The following is a 20,417-nucleotide window of genomic DNA, read 5'->3' as shown; positions in this document are numbered from 1 at the left end:
CATATTTCAGGATCTGATTAGGTTTTATAAATTTTGAATCCTTGGACTTGTCCAATTAGGGTCTGACAAATTACAAAAATGAAGAATTAGTATAAATTATAAGGTCGTTATAGTAATTGAATTTGTATAGATTAGGGCGATGATATTTTCACTCCCCCTGCGCTCCCCTCATTACCGCATTTTTACATCAAATCACATCAAAAGGGGAGCGAATGCTTACATTAGGGGGGAGTTAAAATATCATCACCCTATAGATTATAATGTTAAAAATTTATATTTTTTTGGTCTAGATAATAATAACATAAATTGTATTAAATTCGTAATGGGGGTAGAATATTGTTTGATGTTTTAATTTGTATAAATTTTGTAATGGGGGAAGAATATTGTCCAAACCAGAGAGAGTTTGAAAGAACAATGCCAAACAATTTGATCAGTGGCCTCACAGTCCAACAGAAGTTAACCACAAGACCAGGGACTTCAAAGTCACCAAACCTGTCAGACTCGATACATTAAACATCTAAAAAAAATCAGGCAACTTTACAACCTGATTTTTTCTCTTCCACCATGGAATAGAACCGGGGGGGAACCGAAAGCCTCCATAGCTTTTTGAAGTACTGAATACAAAATAAGAGGCCAATGACTATTTTCCTCTCACAAAAAAACTCCCATGGAATTTGAAACCTCTTACCATCAAAACCAGCAGAAGGCCAATTTCTGCATTTCAATACTACCCCGCCAAAAAATAACCACCAAAACAAGTCTATACTTTCCAGTACTTCCAAATACTCAGCTAGTGACTGAGGAGAGCATCCCTCCACTTTTGACTGGTATCACCACCTCCCAACCAGGTCCTTTCAGAGGAAGAGGATCAGCTGTAGTGGCCTTCCTATTATCATCTGCAGTTGCCACAACTAGGTCGCTGCGGTCCATAACCCTGTCCAGCTCTCCGTCACTTATATCAATCTGAATAAACTTCTCTTCTGCGTCTTCTTCGTCACGAAGCAATGCAAGAAGCTCCAATTCCTGGACCAAGCCCAAAAGACATGAATGAGAGACTACAATGGCATCATGTCTTTTCTTTAGCAAACGAAATGCACATATTGATAAAGACGAAAATACAGTCAATTACAGTGAGAAGAGAATGACAGTGGTCACCTCAAATTTTATACCAAAAGTAAAGAAATACAACATGAGTTCAGGCCTCTCTAAGATGCCTTCTTACTTTGAAAACAATATTACTTTAATTTAATCTTATTTACAAAGAGGGCTTTAAGGCCTCTTTGCAAGCCTTATTTGCAAATAAACATATTTACATTCAAAACCATATCAATATAAGATTATGAGAAATGATATTTCCACCTCCTTTTCCAGCACTTCTACCCACTTTTGTTCGCCATTTTTTCTAAAAATGACTGCAATTCCACCACCTTTGTGTCTTTTCCTAAATATGAAATTGTTTTCAGAAAAAAACGACAAACAAATCAGGGTGGAAATGCTCGGAAAGTGGGTGGGAATGTCATTTCCCTAAATATTGTATGCAATGAGTTTTTACAGTATCCAAAACGGCCCTTGTACTTTCTGCATGAACTAAAATTCTACATTTCTATTCTCTCCTTGTGGCTGATCTTGGTTACTAAAATTTGGTGCTTGTACTTTATTCAATGAATTTGACAAATTTGTCGACAGTAAATCAGATATAAATAATCTGTTTTGGATAAGGAAAGGCCTCTTCAATGGCATATACAAATGTATAATATTTCAGTTCATGCAAAAAGTATATGAAAAGAAGAGTTTCTGTTGTACATTGTGGAAATAAAGTACAACTTGGGTACTAAAGGATCTGAGCCAAATATGATTCATGGATGTCACTGGTATCTTCCAACATGGCAGTGGATTTGGGCTAAAGCAAAAACATATTAGCAAATAAGTTCCCAAATAAATCTTTTTTTTTTAATAATGTCCAATCAATCATTTCTGAAAGGAAATTATTGATAGCAATCCATTAATAATGTACACGCTATGGATACCATAAGTAACTAAAAAAGGAGCAGGAACTTTAAAAACGATAATTATTGGATAGCAATTAGTTGATAAATAATATAGAGCACCCTAACGACGATATTAGCAAAAGACGCAATTATAATCACAAGAGACTAAAGGCCTGTTTGTTTTAGATTATGACAACCAATTGTGGAGTCCCCAACCGATTATTGGACTCAAATTTAGTGCAATTTCCAGTCCAATAATCGGTTGAGGACTCCACAATCGCTTGTCATAATCTAAAACAAAGAGCGCCTAAATGGCAAAAGCTTTTATTGGAACAAATTGCCAAAAGAGAGGAAAAAAAAGAATGCCCAAACACCCTTCAAACTTTAAATGTGGAAAGAGTGAGTTAAACCTACAATTTGATCAGTTCAAACACTACGGTCAAACATTAAGTGTAACATGTGCATTGCACGCATTCGTAACTGAACCAATTGCAGTGAAACCTGAGGGCTTGCTTTGGTGAATTGTTTCATCAGGGGGTCCCAACGCACCACCTTAGCTAAAATGAATTTGAAGGAACAATCCCAAAATTCGCTCAAGATTCCTAGGCGTTAGGAATGCATTTAGCTGGGATGTTTATTCCTATTTAGGTAGTATTGCTCTTTATTTGCCTCTTATCTTTTGCACAGGCTCTTCCTGATATGACCTGGAGAGGGTCAGTGAGAGATGCCTGGACGAGATGGGAGAACTTGCACGTCAGAGCCCAGATGTACGTGCAAGGGACAGTATTAGACAAGGTCGTCCGCACAGATTCAGAGGGCTTGGGGGCAGGCTTTGTGTTGGCTCTGGCTGAGCGATGATGGGACACGACCCACTCTTTTCACTTCCAGTTCGGAGAGGTTGGGATGACCCCTGTGGCTTTCTCAGCGCTGACAAGACTTCGGATGGGAGGGATCCCCATCCAGCTGACTCCAGGTTACGGAGGCGGAGCTCAGAGAGACTCTGGGAGTGCCAGAGCATGATCCCTTGGACCGGCCTTGGGCGCCTCCATACGCTTCTTAGCCGAGGTTACGGATGTCTATACTAGATCACTGGCCAGTGAGACCAGCGGAGCCAGATGAGGGATACTATCGCCGATTAGCGATGAGTTTTGTGATGTACCTTCTGGGATGCACCCTGTTCAGTAGTACAGGGAACACCATCCACAGGGATTTTTTGAGTATAGTTCGCCACATCAACAGACTGGCGGACAATGATTGGGGAGGAGCAGCTTACGCCTTTCTGATCAGAGATATGGCCGTTTTGTCTCGAGGAGGGACGAGGTCCATGTGCGGGCTCTGGTACATCTGGGCGATACACTTCTTACCCTTCTCTCTTCAATTCTGAATTTGTTCTGCTTGCTCTTTTAATTCATTGCTTATGATATGAATTGTTTAAGCAAGTTTGAATTGATTTTGATGACTCTCGTACAGGCATGGGCCTATGAGTGCTTTGGTCTTCTTGCCCATATGCCTAGAGAGCCAGAGAGAGTTTACTTTCCAGCGCAGAGGCGCGTTGGGCTTCCAAAGCCCAAACACCAGCAGTTTGGGGATAACAACGGTAAGCTCAGCTTGTAGAGTACTCCAGAGTCCAAATGATGGGAAGTATCCATGACAAAGATCACCAAGAGGGCTAAATATGATGACTGGGCCCATCATTAGTTCAATAGAGTATTAGAAGTAATTGAAGTCTTTAGGAGTATTCCAGTGACCTTGTCTCCTTTTTCCTTCAGGTCAATTTAATCACTTAAGTGATTTGATAGTGAAAGATGGGGTCCAATTCCCATGACATGTTTAAGTAGAGACAACTTTAAGTCATATATTTTAGAGGAATGGGTTTTTATTTTGGTTGGGTTTTGCGTGGGAACGTTGTAGAATTAGGGGTCTAACTGTTTAAGTTAAAAAGGGGCCCACATGTTTTATGTTTTAGGTGTAGGAAAGTCTCTAGAACTGCGAGGAGAGGTCAACATATTTTAAAAGCCTTAGGGCCATCAAATTATGATATTCAAATGAATGAAAGAAAACCCATTTTGCCTTGTTCAACCTGGGATTCTGAATCCTCCTTGATCTTGGCCTGATGCCTTGATCAAATATAGCGGTGTGATGCTCTACGATACCTTGGTGTGATAGCTTGGTGACTATCTTCTTCTTCTTCCTATCTCTATATCTATGTGAATTATTCTTATTCTCTTATTCTCATCCTTGATACTCCCCTGTTTTTGTGATTCAAATATTTTAAAGTTCCCAAGAACTATTGTTTTTTATTACTCTTAGGGCCATCGAATTAGGATATGTTATCATTTTGCCTTGTTCAACCTGGGATTCTGAATCCTCCTTGATCTTGGCCTGATGCCTTGATCAAATATAGCGGTCAATGCTCTAGGATACCTTGGTGTGATACCTTGGTGACTATCTTCTTCTTCTTCCTATCTCTATATCAAAGTGATTTATTCCTATTCTCTAATTCTCATCCTTGATATTCCCCTGTTTTTGTGATTCAAAAATTTTAAAGCTCCAAAGAACTATTGTTTTTTTATTTCGATCACTAAAGTAAAGACTGGAAATATACATTTGAAACTGAAGATCAATTTGATTTGAGTGAATCTCCACTTCATCGAAAATCAGATCTCATTTCCTTGAAAGGTATCCTTCAATCTCTTGAACAGTCCCAATATCGCTATAGTAAAAAAAAAATGAAAGTTTGGAGAGATGAAAAGAGGAAACGCGGAGAAGAAAATTGAAGTTCAAAGGTAGCAGATATGAGCCTTGGATGTGATTTGAAATTCGTAGGTAGTTAAACTTGTCATTAAATTGATATTCACACCCAAATAGTCCTAATCAGTCCTATCGAAGTTCTCTACAAATTCCATTGGATTCCATCCAGTTCATCATTTTTACTGTGTTTATCCACTAAGGAAAACACTTCTAAAATGCGATCCCGTAAAGACATTGGTGAAAATGACCATTGATATGGTCATTTCACGTGATTTTTGCATTCCGTAGAGATGTGAGCTCACTTTCTTGTCTTAAACGCATGTGGTCATTTCACGGGATCTCGTTTTGCTAGCAGCACTCATCCACTAAATAAGTCCCATTGTTTTTTTTTGTTTTTTTTTTTAATCCTTCCAAAGACCCATCCTACGTCAGCAGACATCTTCAGCTTTCGAGACCCACAGGCATAGCTGACGGTGATAGGCATGCAAGACCCTTCCTCAGACATGCTTTGAAAAGGACAAGTTTGGAAACAAATAACCTGAATTTATAAAAAGTTATGGCACTCACGATCGGATTGATAAATAGATACTAAACAATAAATGGCCTATCTTGGGAAGGGGGAACCACGGCTAGACAAGTTGTTAAACCAGAGCAAATAAGACACTTGGTTCCTTTCCCTCACTCCAGACCCAAGCACATTTGCTAGCAAGTCACTCTTGCATTACTAACAGAAAGCAAAATAGTACCATGAAATAACTATAAAAAAACCTTTCAAAAAAAAAAACATGTCAAATTAGCAAAATCTAGACAAAAGAAACACACCTCTGCGGCATTAGATTTGGTTCTCTCTTGCTGGAATTGTCCTTTCCCAATAACCAGGTGCTCAAGCTTCAATTTACTAAAAGCTCTCTTCAACATGCGGCCCTGTTGAAGATATTGCTTTGTCAGAATCTTTCAAATAACCAAAAAGTAAATAAAAATAACCACCACAAAAAAATCTGATTCGTGGCGCACTTCAACAGAATGAGATGTTGCGAGCCTGTAAACATGAACAGGGCGGGTTTGCCCTATCCGGTGGCATCTATCCATGGCTTGCAAGTCCATTTGAGGGTTCTGGATTTCACAAGCAATAAAATGATTCAGTTGAATAATACAAGGATTCTCCTGCATCTAGAGTTAGAGAAAAAAATTGAATTACCCAATCACTGTCATATAGAATACATGTATCGGCGGCAGTGAGGTTGATACCCAGGCCACCAGCACGAGTGCTGAGAAGAAATATTCTAACATCGCTGTTTATGTCATTAAATTCCTTTATCTGGTTAAAATGTAAGCAATTTTAGTGTTAGCTACTTAGGTGCAATTGCCCATTACATGAACAAATCAAAACAAACAAAGGAAAAGGTAAAAGGAAAGGATAGAGGAAAAAGGAAAGAAACTTTCTGAAATAGGAGTCTCAAACTTGTACTTAGGGCCCGTTTGGATACCTCATATTTTGTATTTGGATTTGGAATTGAGTTTTGTATATGTTAAAGTATAAAAGATAAATAACGCCTTTCTCCAACAGCTTAAGCTTTTGGAGAAGTTTGTTGGTTAACATGGTATCAAAGCCAAAGGTCTCGAGTTCAAACCTCCCAGATAGCAAATATTCACATGTGATGGTCGGCCCAAAGTGGGACCACATGTGCCACGTGTTTGCAGAGTGGGCCACATGTGCGGGGGAGTGTTAAAGTATAAAAGATAAATAACGCCTTTCTCCAACAGCTTAAGCTTTTGGAGAAGTTGGTTAGTTAACGGTATACAAAATGAATAGATCTGCCAGCTCATGCTAATGGAGACAGAAGGGAAGGGGGTACTTCCTACAGGAGGGGAGAGGTTGAGGAGCAAAGAGGGTGAAGGAAACTGCCACATCTGTGGATTTCCAATTACTTATTTCCACAGCATATTTGTAAATCTGATTTTTTCCACTGTCAGTCGCTGAATTGGAAATCCAAGAATTTGATCCGGATCCAATTTACAATGCAAAAAGAGCTGAAAATGTGAGAAATCCAAAACAAAATCTTCTCGGCATCCAAACGGGCCCTTAATATATTTTAGAACGAAATTTTGGATGAGCTAAAATGAATGACAGACACTATTCCCTGTATAATCACTGTCCACTTGGGAAGTCGGAAGCTTTTATATAAGTGTACTGCAACAAAATCAACGTTCTTAAACAGAACAAAATGAGTGCTTACCAACAAACAGCTAATTAATTCAATGAGAATCCATTTTTTCAACTATGACCTTATAAGCAAAACACTCTAACCTTGAAAAAGAAAAAAATGAATAGCTTTCATGCTGTGAATAAAAGAAATCTTGGGATGATAAAAAACATGTTAGTAATAAAACAATATTCGTCTAAGAAAAGTTTGGGCAAAAAGGTCCAGAGTTCAACAAAGATGATACAAGAGGGGAAGGATTCGCACAAACCTGAGAAGGAAGCATCATGATAATGCCAATAGTAGGTCCTATAAGGTGAATTCCTAGTAGAGCAGTAGTTTGCTCGCATCAAATACATACCAAGCTAATGATACAATAAGAAATCTTTAGCTAAAGTGAATGTATCGAGGCTGGAGTTGAGCATTGTTGATCAAGATCCAAAAAAAGACGAAGGAAGTTTCTGTTCACAATAAATAATTCTGAAAACATGTGCAACAATGCGCAAAAATCAAAGTTAATCAAAACCATCATTACTGTGTTAAAATGTATTATATTGAGGATAACACCATCACATTATTTAATTAATAAAAGGAAGCACTTGGTCGTAAATTAGAAAAGAGAAACAAATATTTTGCTAGGAAAGACAGCAACGCGACCAGAAATATTTCTCCTGCAAAATTCGCCTACCTGTCTTTTTCTTTCATCGAGTTTGACACTGCCATCAATTCGACAAACTTCAAGCCCTTTCTCACTAAAATAGTAATCGATTATGTCCAAAACCTTAGTCCACTGTGAGAAAACCAGGACCTGGAAATCACACAATTTGCAATTTTGAGAGGATGGAACAATGATATTTTTTTTCAAATAAACTAACAGATCATGAGCATACTTTATGCTTCCGGGAAAGAAGTTTCGCCAATAGTCTGTCTAGCAAGCGAAATTTGCCACATTGTTCCACTAACTGTTCAACAGGTGGATACGAGACTGTAGTGCAACATGAGCAAGTAGAAAATATTAGGATGATAGTGTATCCTACTTACTAAAATTAAAGTTACTCGGATTGCAAGGAGCATACATGACCCATCAAAATCAGATTCTAGAAGGTCGGGATGGTTGCAGTTCTTCCTAAGCTGAATTACCAAATTATTCAGCTTTCCTTTCATGCCAGGCCGTCCAATTACTGCAATACAAACTTAACATTAGTACAGAAAATACGACAGAATAAAGGGCTGCAAACTCAATTTTAATATATATTTGTTTTCTGAGAGCTTTTGATTGAATCGGGAGAGTGCTAATTTTTATTATAAATGATAGTTCCCTCCTATGCAGATATATTTCAATTAAACAAAGATATCATTCTTACTATTGTCTGGTCTCTCCCGTAAATAATCCTCCAATGTCCTGTTAACTAATAAATCCTGAAATTGCTTTTGGTGCTCGGTCATATTCGCATATAAAATGATTTCCTTTTTCCGAGGAAGCATATGCTCAACATCCTCCTTCAATCTTCGTAGGAGAAATGGACGTAATATTAAATGGAGCTTTGATATCACCTGCAAATAGCTGTTTTCCTCTGAGAGCATAAATGGAATGGCTAAAGCACAAGATGTAAACAGGGTTTCAAATTTCAGATTTCGGCCGGCACCAATCTTAAATTTATACCGAAATTACCAACATTTACACCGAAATTTTAATAAATTTTGTTTTCGGCTGAGGCCGAAACAGAAACCGAAATTTCAAACCTTGGATACAAATACGGATATACAGAAAGGGCCCATACCTGAGCCCTTCTTTTTTCTTCTGTCTCTTCCTGCGAGACCTCACTGTTGCACTTCCCTGACAGATCAAACCTGTGCGATGAAAATTTATGTTATAAAATAAGGCAAAAGAAGTACTAAATTCACTCACCCACTACATAAGTTTTCGATACACAAACATTTTGTCGGACCACCAATTGATAAATAGAAAAAAAAGCGCAAATATAAAGTAACTTCATTTGGAGACTCCTTGGATCAACGAAACTCCAAGCCATATGAAAGTTGTAGTGAACCATAGACTACCAAACTTTTGGCAACAAAATAAAAATCTATTCGGTAATTAGTCGCTTTTGACCATGTATTGCCTCTATATTTTTTAATCTCAGACCCTAGCTTTTATCATCTTCCCCATATTATAATTCCCAAAGAACTACCATTCAGTACTCTTGAATCATAATTATTGCACTTCCTAGCTTTTCCCAATTCTAACACATGTGAAAATCCTAACAATGATGTTTCTGAGAACTGAAAAAAACTTCAATCAAGTCACTCAAATCAATTTGAGGCATATGAGCAAGTGAAACAACTAACACATGGGGATTAAGCAAAAGTAAATCCCATTGTGCTCCACGAACTCCTGAAGTATATGATGAAAGAGCATTCTAGATTCAAAGTGCTTCACCAGATGGAAAAAGTGGAGAAGCAAAGCCGATACCATGATTAGTGAGCTGCATACCGTAAGGAATCAGATATGATGAATAAAACAAAATCGAAGCAGGAAAAATCAGAGAGCCAGATTTAAGCTAATCAATTAGCTAAAATCACATATATCTCAATCCCAAATGACAAGGAGAGGAAACAAGGCTGCACAAGCAAGCAAAGGCTTCAAAATCCATATCTGATTACTCTATTACAGGAATGGGCAATTTTAATATCAGAGCAATAGGGTTGCCCGACAAAAACAGATCGTGGGCCTCTTTTTCATTTCTAATCTTAGGACTTCAAATAAGAATCAAAACAAAATGGCTAAAATTAACTAAAATACCCTTAGTGTTAGTGAAGTCACACGCTTCACTTAAGTCACATGACCTGAAAATAAAACGAAGAATAAGAATAAAACGAAGAATAAAATTTGATTAACATCTGATTTATATTCATTTTGAAGCAGTACGAAACTAGACAAACCTGGCAAATTGCTTTAAACTAATCAAAGCTTTTTCTATTTGTGTAATTTACAGTTACAGGCTTACAGCAACAGCAACAGCAACAACAACAACAACGACGACGACGACGACGACAAAAAATCCCCAATCCTGCTTCAACCCATCCATTCGCATCACTCGTGATCATCCAAATCTGTCTTGCAGCTTCAATTGCCTTCTCGTGACTGGCGAAGGAAGAGAAATGAGGTTTTCTCTCATAGAGAAAGGGGGCTTCCTCTCGTCCAAATGTTGTAGAAACAGGGATGCATACAAAGAGGCAAGAGGGTTTTGAGAGAGAGGAGAGAAGTGGCAAGAGCAAGGGTTCCCATGTTGCAATTGGGGGAGGGAATAAGGATCCCACTCCTTTCTTGGGTTTTCTGGGATTCTTTGTTTGCAGAGATGTATACATTGGAAACTTTGAAAAGTTCTGACTTCGGAAGATTTCATGCCGAGAATGATGAAAGGATGATCGTAATGAATATAGGAGAGCAACTAAATTTCAGACTGCGGTAAGGAAGCGTGTGGGAAGCGTGCATCCCCTAACTTTGGAAAGCGAGAAGAACTTAGGCTCCGAAGCAAGCTTCTCATTCAACTAGGAAGTTTCTAGTAACTATGGTTTTGAGTTTGATTCGTAAGTAATTGACCCGCCTGCACCAACACACAATGGATCACATCACGTTTTAATTCGGGGTAAGAGTAACGATGTTCCACGGAGGCAATAGTCTTGGCTTGCCCAAAATAGCATGCTTACCCTCTACTAAGACGCAAAAAACCCTCTACTAAGATGTTCGGGGATAAGGCTCCCGCGTAGAGTATCCTAAGGGATACACAAGCGAGTACGATAAATCGAGAAATCATCCTGATCAAGATGTAGCGTTGTAGGACCAGAAAATTGATATGTAGGATAGTTATCCTCAAGAGATTCAAAATTAGACATGTTGCAAGTGACCTCAAATTTATACTGACTCATAAATAATGGTAACGCCATTTCTTTGAGCTAACATTTTCTCTCCAGAGATTTGAGCTAATATTACTCGTTATCAGCAAAGATGTCGACACATCCTATGACGGCCTAGGGGCCTACCTTACAAGGTTTTACTTAACTTTCATGTCATATTTTATACCCATCATGGCTGGTCTTACGATCATATTGCCTTGGACGGCCTAATAAAATACGACAAACCTCGAGTTGAGTGACAACACACAAAACCATGTCTTTATAAGCGTCCCAAATCACAAGGTATCGGGTTTTAACCAAAACTTTGCCCACACCTTTGATCCACGTGATGTTATATGGCCGAGCTAGTGTGTGTATTAGTTTCCAGCTTCAACTTATCCATCATCATATGCGAGAACAAATTCTCAGTACTTCCACCATCAATGATATTAGAGCAAAGCTTCCCACCTGTCGTGAAAATGGAGTGAAAAATGGTGCCCCTCAACCATTTATTTGTCCTTGGGTTCTTAGAGAATATGACGCTATGACGGATCATACAGACTGCCCCCTCATGATCCCCATCCAGTATGGCCAAATATCACATTGCGACGGATCATACAAGCAGCCCCCTCATGATCCCCTTCCAATATGAGCTCTGAAATGATTTCAATATTGGACCTTGGACATATTGTAATGCTTGTCCAAGCTTGCTCACCCCTCCCATTATGTGGAGCACTACTAACTTGTTTGTGTGTGAGTGGTGGTTGTGTGTGTGTGTGTGTGTGGGTGTGTGTGTGGGTGGGGGGGTGGAGCGCTATTTGCTTCAACACTAGTTCCATACTCATCATCTATTGGCTATGCTAAGGCATGGCACGTATGATTGGTCTGGCATTATACACCTACGATCGTGCCTTCCAAACCTGTTTGAAATTGGAATACGATTGAAATCAACAAACATTTGAATGTAGTACTTTGTGGTTTGAGTCCTAGAAGTCCACGACTAGTGTTCGTCTCACCTGGAGGTGGCCTCATGGCAGTGCTCTCAGGAGGAAGAGTGGAGTTCAGGCGGCTAACCATGGGACCTATATTGGTTGAGCTCAAGAGGCTTCTGCAAGTGTCCCTTCATAGAACACTAGGTCATTTTTTTTATTTTCAGTGCCAGGAAGATATCATCAACCGTGAGAAGAGTGTGAAGGGAGACTAAGTTATAGAATCACAACCAGTTAATAAATATAGCAATAGGTTGTCCTATGTCTTCAATGATAGAATTATGAGCGATCAAGAGATGAAATTCTTCAATGCATTCCCTCATGGGTCTAGCCCCTTGTTAAGGCCCAAAAGTCTCTGGTAAAGAAATGCCCTACAGCCAGGATGGTAAGTATTTACTTTTAGTATTTTCCTTCATCTTGGCCCTTCTCAGTCTTGGACTTCTTTGAGTTCTCCCAGTTTGAATTTGTTTCCACCAAATAAGGGCAGCACCCTTTATTTCATAGTAATAAATAAGACTTTCTTGAAGCTCTTTCCACTCAAATGAACAATTTGTGTTGTCTGCTCACTCAAGGGATCAACCAGGGTCGAGATGACGCTTCAAATCCCTAACATCTACTCTAACTCTGAAATCTCTAGACCTTCCTAAAGATCGCACTGGTCTACCTACCAAATGATGCCCGGGCTTGTCATAGAAACATCTTGGCTCCTCATAATGTTCAAATTCCTCTTCATGTTCTGACCCGCCTCCAAAGAATTCATGCAGACCAAAACCTCGACTACTCAATTTGCCTTGCACTGTGGATAGGGTGACTATGTATGATGTATTCCAAGGGGTCTTGGCATTCCTAGGAGACTAAAGCTTAATATGTTCACAAGTGAGGTTTAGAACGATTGTAATCTCAACCAACATGTCCAAGTGTTGGTTCAATGTGGCCTGAGTGCTTTGCTACTATGTCGCTCGGGATTGGCCTCAACCTTGCCCTTTGTGTGGAACATTGGCCCTATTAGACATGAGTCAAACTTCGGAGAGATAATAAGACACCTAAAAAATAATGGAAGGATGAAAAAATAGGTAACAGGCACTCCTAGAATGCCCGGCATATTCCCCGTAGACTGACTGGAACAGTACAGACCATGGTTTCAAATTTCGGTTTTGGAATGCGTTTCGTTCCTCACCGAAACCGAAATTTCGGACTGAAATTCCAAGGGTGGTCCCGAATTGGCAACAATGAGGAGTGAGAAAATTAGGTTCTAACAAGTTTTAATTCTTTCGAAAAAAACTCAAACCCAATTTTGGAAATTAAGAGATCAAATTAAAATTCAAGCACACAAGTTAAATCCTAAGTGCAATTTGCAAATATAGAGCAAAAGATAAGAGAAGAATGCACCCGAGATTTAAAGTGGTTCGGTCCTCAGAACGCGAGGCCTACTCCACTCCACCAACAAAAACCCGTTGATGGCTTCACTATGTGATCTTCTTAACTTCGGCGAAGATCGGTGCCGATTACAAATTCCAACCGACTTTAACCTTGGTGGCGATCTTCACCACGGAGAGTGGGCTACGCTTCTCCGAACACTCGCCCGAATACAATCTTGAATGACGAAGGAAAGAACAAAAAACAATCCCTCACAAGGGTTTACAAACATGTAGAAGATGTACAAATAAGCCTATGATCCAAATCCCAAACTTAGAAGATGAGAGGCATAGAAAAGCTTTGATTCACTCTTTGAATGTTCAAGTGTAGTTTAAGAGTGTTAGGATTGATAGTTAGAGTGTTTAGAATACCCATATTTATAGGAAAAACCAAATATGACCGTTCAGTGGCATTGTCGTAATTCTGGCGAAAATTCCCAACGGCTAGAAATCAGACCGTTATAGGGTTCTCGGAATTCCGAGAACATTTCTCGGAGTTCCGAGAAAATTCTCGGAGTTCCGAGAAAAATCTCGGAGTTCCGGGAATACACACAGAAGTTGGAAAATGTCTACTGGACCATTTCTCGGAGCTCCGAGGAATCTCTCGGAGTTCCGAGAAGCCTATGAAAAACAGATTTTCAAATAATGATTTTGGGCTTCCAACTCTACATTAACTTGGGATTGTTATGAGGGTTCCAAAGTGTTGGAACACCACAATGTCAATCACTTAAGCATTTAGGGTGTGTGTGTGATTACTTATTTATGCCTTTTAAAATCTAAATCTAGGTATGGACCAGTACAATCTAAAATGACTTGATCTACAATGGAATTCTTCAAGTCTTCATTTGTCTTGGATATTGATGTCTTTGGCCTTCATGATGTGGTCCAATGAGATCTTCTTGGCCTCAATCCAAGCAATGTTGCCTTAGCACCAATGTGATCTACAACTTAAACAATCAAACACATTAGTGATCATAAATCACTTGTGTATTGGAATCATCAAAATAAGATGGGAATGCCAAGGTGGAAACCATTGGGCTTACACGGACGAAATCTAACGAAATCAAATAAAATAATATTTTATCTCGTACAAAATTGCGAAAAAAAATTACCAAAATTTCTGTAAAATATTAAATAAAGAATAAAATCCAGATTTTTTGGAGATTTTCCTTAAATTTTAGACCGAATTTTCAGGGAAAACGAAGTTTCGACCGAAATTTTGTGACGTTTCGAGTTTACCCAACTTCGGTTTCGGGGTTGACCGAAACCTGAAATTTCGGAATTTGGTCGAAATTTAGAACCTTGGTACAGACTACCCTTAAATTTTTTGTTTAAAAAAAGTACAAACCACCCTTAAATTATATTGCAAACTTAGAAAAGTACCATGTTCCATGGTTACTTTTCAAATGTGTGACCCCAATTACATTGATGGTTTTCGATCACAACATGAGGCTGGTGTCAACCCAAGTCTGACCACTTAATACAACTCTGAAGGACAATTTGGCTGGCCAAATGCGGTCCACGGTCAACCGGGAAACCTCTCCCCTCTCATGAGGTAAAAGATGCAAGGGTAAATCATCTTTTTCACTTTTCCTTTTCAAAATCACTTACCGGTTTTATGGTTCACTCAGTTCAACTAACATTGGGCAAGTATAGGAGCCATGTTTTCAACATAGGGAACACAGCCATCTTCATATCACTTTTTCATGGCTATAGACATAACTTGTGATTTTGCGTATCACAATTAATGAAACTACAATCCTTTCTCCAGATCCAACTTGCAGAGACAAAACATCAGCAAGCAGCCCACATATGTTTTTAGCATAAAAACTAAGGATACATCTAGCCAGATAGCAAATTCATTGAGTCAATTTCATCGAAAGAAACATAAAAATGTACAAACTATACAAAATCACATGGCGGTCAGCAAGGAAAACAAAAAAATGAAAAGGACAAGCCATAAAAAAAAAACAATTTCAATTATCAAATAATAAAATGGATAAGCAAGAAAAATACTTACCATGACTCAAATTCTTCATGGGACGAGAAGATGTCTGGCAAAAGAAAGTTCAGCAACGACCAAAGCTCAGCCAAATTGTTTTGCAAAGGTGTTCCAGTGAGCAGAAGCTTATTCTCAACATGCAAGCGTTTCAGTTCTCTCAATAGTTTGCAATTTGCATTTTTAAGTCGGTGACCCTTGAACCAAATGATATCAATATGTAAGCTCGTGCTTCAGTAGAATAAAAAATGAAAAAATAAATTTATAATTCCACTTGATTATTACCTCATCAACAACAACATATTTCCAACTATAAAGGGACAATGGTTTTGCATCATTCATTGCAATCTCATAGGAAGTAACAAAAACTGGAAATTTAGGACCGATAGCCTTATGCTTAAACTTCTGCCTTATCTCATTCCTCTCTTTTCTTCCTCCATGGTAAAGAACAACATTTATTGACGGAGCAAACCTGAAAATCAGACTGCCCGAAATTAAAAAAAGGTTGACATGTGGTAACTAATAGGAAAGTTAGAAAGTGGATAGTGGAAATTATACCTTGAGAACTCATTTACCCAATTTGAAAGAGTTGATAGAGGAGCTACAATTAAATAAGGGCCGTCTAAACCCTTCCCTTTCAAATGTGCAAGGAAACCAATCGTCTGAACTGTCTTGCCAAGCCCCATTTGATCTGCTAGAATCCCATTAAGCCCATTTTGCCATAATGAGATAAGCCACTTCACACCTTTAATTTGATAGGGCTTCAATTTTCCACCAGTCAACAACGGCATCAGTTCAGCCTGTTCTTTTTCAGCTTTCTCTTCCACAGTAAGGGCAGCATCTTCAGGAGCTGTGCCTTCTTGGGATCTTGTTAACATGGCTTCCACAGCTGTTTTCGCCTTCCTCTATAGAAGAAGAGGACACAGATACATGTTAGAACAAAAGAGTAGAAAAAGACAGAAAGAAATGTGAGTGCACGAACAACATATCAGTGCAGAACCCAAGTATAATGAAGAAAGGCAAAAGGTTTTTTGGGTAGGTAAGCTACGATTGAGCCTCTGAACTCAAGGTTGCAGAACAGAACCTTGACCAATTGAGCTAGAGGCTCAATCCCAGAATGACAAAAGATAACATAACATGAAGTGAAAAATAGTTAACAGACACAAATAAACCGCATGCAATTCCAACTGTAGCAAGGAGCGATAATTATGAAGAGATTAAAAAAATCAAAAGAATTAGGAAGTACATGCTGCCCAAATTTAGAGATCTCAGATCGCATCTTATTCAGAAAAATGCAATACCAGAAATTAAATATCATTAAGGTCCTACCATGGCCCATGCGTTGTTGAGTGTACTAGGGCTGGTGGAAAGCAAGGACAACATTGAAAAATTTGTCCTAGGATGCTGACACAAAGATATCCTATAATTTGGCTTTCCATAGTCAGGTCACACTAGTAAACAACACAGCAATGAAATTACAGTCTTGTAGTGTATTTTACTAGAGTATATCAAATGATGAATTCTGTATGCATCTATGCTCTGATTGATACTGGCAACGGATCTGTGTTTCTGGAAGTCACTCACATATCAAGTTCCACTGGCAATTTTAATTTAACAGAAAAAATAAGTACATGTCATCAAGATTTCCTACGTTAACTGCCATGTGTGTATTAAAGTTCATGGGAAACATCAGTTTAGTTCCTTACCAATAAATCCAGTAGATTGTGGCAAACATCACAAGGAATTAGATAAACAAGACCTGAGATGTGTAATTTCACCCAGATAAAATTGGCAAAACATTCAACATGGGCAAAAATATGAATGTGGAAGTTGTAACTTCGGTTGTTGTTTTTTTTTGGAATAGGAATCTCTAACTTCTTCCAAAGAGAAAAAAAAAAAAAAAAAACCCTTACATTTTTCAAGGACAAGATGAACATGTGAAAAAAATGCATGAAGGCCCCAGTCGACTTGGATGTTAAACCCAGTCGCGTTATAATGACTGCATTTTACATAAAAATTACACTCAAAATGCAACTGGGTTGCAAATCCAAACTGACCACAAATTCCGATGAAGTTACTTCCATTCAAGGTCAATCCCTGATAAACTTTTCAATTTGCCTAGAGCTGTAACATGTCTCACCCACAAGGACTCAATAAAGGTACCTGCTCTGACCCTCAATGTCACAACCAGAACCTTTGAAACGTTTACTCTGTACAAGCACATTACCCAAAAGTCACTCCCCTGTCGACAATCATACCAGGAAGTATCGTCCCAAGACAGCTGTCGATGGACGATGAGTATAATGAATGTGGATTTCGTAAGTTGATACCCAAACCGACAAATTTACTCAATACTTTAAAATATGACTATCTCCTCGTCATACAGGGATATGCATGACTACTGTAGCCCACACCAGCATATAATGACCATATGATGTGAAGGATTCAACTGGCTACCAACCACACTTCCCGCAAAGCAACAAAGTGTCCTTCAAAATGAAATGACAAACCAACAATTTTATTTCTTGAAGTAGCTACATTTGATTTTTTTTTTCTTTTTTCAAAAATCCACGTACCAGGATATTCATATAGTGCAGCTTTTTCAATAAGAACCACAGGGTTATATATCACCCAAATTATCAAGAGGAAAGAAAAGGCATTCAAAAAGACTAAAATAAAGACCTACAGTGTTATAATGAAAAGCCGCCTTCCTCTTTCGACCCTTTTTCTTCGCGGTCCCAGTCTCTTCCTTCTGGGTTTCCATTCCATCCTAGAAAATACGAACCCGCATTAGATAATCAGACAGAATGAAAACTAATCTACTAACGAAAAAGTGCAATCGTATAAAAGAGTCCCAGGTATTACAAATGTGATGTCATCCATCTTTTCAAGAAGAAACTCTGAGTACAGCTGAGTCTGTGTCAGTAGCTCGTCTAATTTACTGAACCGATCCCCGTCCAGAATAGGCACCTTGCCTTCCTCGCTTTTAACCCTGGACGACTCCTCCTCTCGAGCCGCATGCAATCTCTCCTCTTCTTCAGTCATAGCTTTTGATATAAGAGAAGAATCCCCATTCTTCGCATCAAGTGACAGAGGAATGTCATCATTTGAAACTTCGGATTTTGGAACAATAAGATGATCATTGTTCTTCGCATCCAACGAGAGAACCTCTTCCTCATGAATGCCACTAACTTCCACTTTGCAGATCCCCTGCTATTAAAATACAGTACCAAATATTTCAAAATAAGAGGAAAACAATGAAAGCAAAAATAAAGGGAAATGATATCCCCCCAACCCTAAACGGATAAAATCCCTCCTTTAACGGTTTCTGTGAGAATGGTTCACTGCTTGAGGATAAATTCACCCCTTTAACGTTTTTCTTTGCCTTTAAAACTTAACGAATAACGTTAAAAGGGGATTTTATCCGTCAGAGGGGGGAATATCATTCCCCAAAATAAATCGAACACCCTAAGATGGAAAATAAATACTCTGAGGATAAAATATAAAAACCCTAGAAACTCAAAAGGTGTATAAGTGGGGACAAAATAGAGATGAGCAACACCAACACCGTATTAAAAAAGCACAAATGAAAAATAAAAATGTAGAAGGAAACCTCGTCCTCCAGTACAGAGGTTGGCGAATCTGCAGTTCCTTCAGTCTTTGGCCCGTTCTCAGCCTCCATCTCTCGTACTGCCAAATGGAAAAAAAAAAAAACCAGAAAACCCTAAAACATGAAATCGGTGCTCGCAAGACATCAAAAGAAAAAATAGCATAGAAATAAAATAAACAAAATAGAAATCGCTTGAGAGTTGAGATGGTACGAAATCGAGGGATTTTCTACCTCTGCTTTAGGGTTTTTGGATTCCCTGCAACTACGAAGAGAAACCCTCGATTGAGCCCAACAGACAAAAACGAGAGAGAGAGAGAGAGAATAGCAGAGTGTCTGAAATGAATTGAAAGAGGAGACTTGGACGACCTAAAAAGAAGAGGACGTTTGGGCGGGAAATTGGGCCGTTCGTGCGATGCTGCTTTAGGTAAATGAACACTGATCTTCGTGTAATTACTAAGATACCATTTTTAAAAGTACTCTGCGTCACCGTTTTCCTTCGAATCTCAACCGACATGGATTTTTTACATAGTTAGGGCATTTTTGTCTTTTCATTATGAAAGATGGGTTGCAAGTATTTGAAAATGACCCGGGGCCCACATGGGTTTCATGATCCAAACCATTCTTTTTTTTGGGAGCCGACTTAGATACCTGTGCCACAAAAACCATCTCCATAGGATCGAAGGGTTAGATCACCCAACAGATATTGTTATTGGTCCGCTAAGTCGGGTCCAGCAAATGAATGGTTTGGATCATCACATGATCCTTGGACATGTCCAAATCTAAAGGGTCTGACAAATTACCATTGGAAAATGATTTTAACACTCCACTGTAAAGGACCTTTTGACAACCCTTTGAACACTAAAACACAAGAAACTTTAGTATAAACTCTCTGTTTGGTTGCCGGGTTTTTTTTGTTCCTGGGAGTTATGTGGGAGAGTTAGTTAAATTTTGGTCCCATCCCATGTTTGGTTGCCTTTTAGCACTAGGTTTATTATAATCCTACTCTTGTAATGATTATTTGTAGGGTGAATTTTTTAATCCCACTTTTGTAATGATCGACTTTTCATCCCATCCCAAGATAACCCCAGGAACAAACATAAACTCAGGAACCAAAAATAAGCTTGAGAAGAATTTTTTTTCTACCCAACAGTTCAAGCAACCAAACAAAGGTTTTTTTTTTCCCCACCATAATCCGGTCAACCAAACATGGGATTTTTATTTCACCAGGATACTTCTAGGACTTTTTTTTTCCCACCTATCTCCCAGGGTATTTTTTTCTCCCACATAACTCCCATGAAAAAAAAAAACCCAGCAACCTAAAATCAAAAGTGGGGAGGGCTAAAATCATTTCCCTTTCAGTTTTCGTAAAAACTATAAGGAGATGATAAATCCGCGCCCAGGATAATTCACATCCCTTGGCAGAGGGAAGAATCTGATTGCCCATTGGAGTGTCCATTCTAAACACTTACTGAGGGAAGAATCTCAGACAAGAGAGGAGAATCTTTGTCAAACTAAAAGTAGGAAAGGGAAATGATTCCCCTCCCACGCCCACTCACACTCTCTCTCT

General features: G+C 38.8%; 1 protein-coding gene across 2 annotated transcripts; it reads right to left on the bottom strand.

Moving 5' to 3' along the window:
* Window positions 1–402: 402 nt before the first annotated feature.
* LOC143851935 (ATP-dependent DNA helicase DDM1-like) lies at window positions 403–19,214 on the bottom strand. 2 transcript variants are annotated; one of them, XM_077361444.1, is made up of 16 exons: window positions 19,082–19,214; window positions 18,854–18,930; window positions 18,106–18,453; window positions 17,927–18,010; window positions 15,799–16,145; window positions 15,526–15,712; window positions 15,262–15,437; window positions 8,722–8,791; window positions 8,305–8,494; window positions 8,017–8,121; window positions 7,831–7,925; window positions 7,629–7,748; window positions 5,938–6,057; window positions 5,754–5,852; window positions 5,562–5,663; window positions 403–1,023 (listed from the first exon to the last, which is right to left on the bottom strand). In XM_077361444.1, the coding sequence occupies exons 2-16, from the start codon at window positions 18,920–18,922 to the stop codon at window positions 787–789; spliced, it is 2,349 nt and encodes a 782-aa protein (XP_077217559.1). In that variant the 5' UTR covers window positions 18,923–18,930; window positions 19,082–19,214; the 3' UTR covers window positions 403–786. The 2 variants fall into 2 exon arrangements, with proteins under 2 accessions (XP_077217559.1, XP_077217560.1); XM_077361445.1 differs by having other exon boundaries at window positions 18,106–18,450.
* Window positions 19,215–20,417: the final 1,203 nt, after the last annotated feature.

This window comes from Tasmannia lanceolata, unplaced genomic scaffold, assembly GCF_043159265.1.
Source record: "Tasmannia lanceolata isolate RefF3 unplaced genomic scaffold, GAP_Taslan_0.1 ptg000018l, whole genome shotgun sequence".
NCBI lineage: Eukaryota > Viridiplantae > Streptophyta > Magnoliopsida > Canellales > Winteraceae > Tasmannia > Tasmannia lanceolata.
Note: the sequence above shows the minus strand (reverse complement) of the source record. Positions and strands in the feature narration are given on the sequence as shown.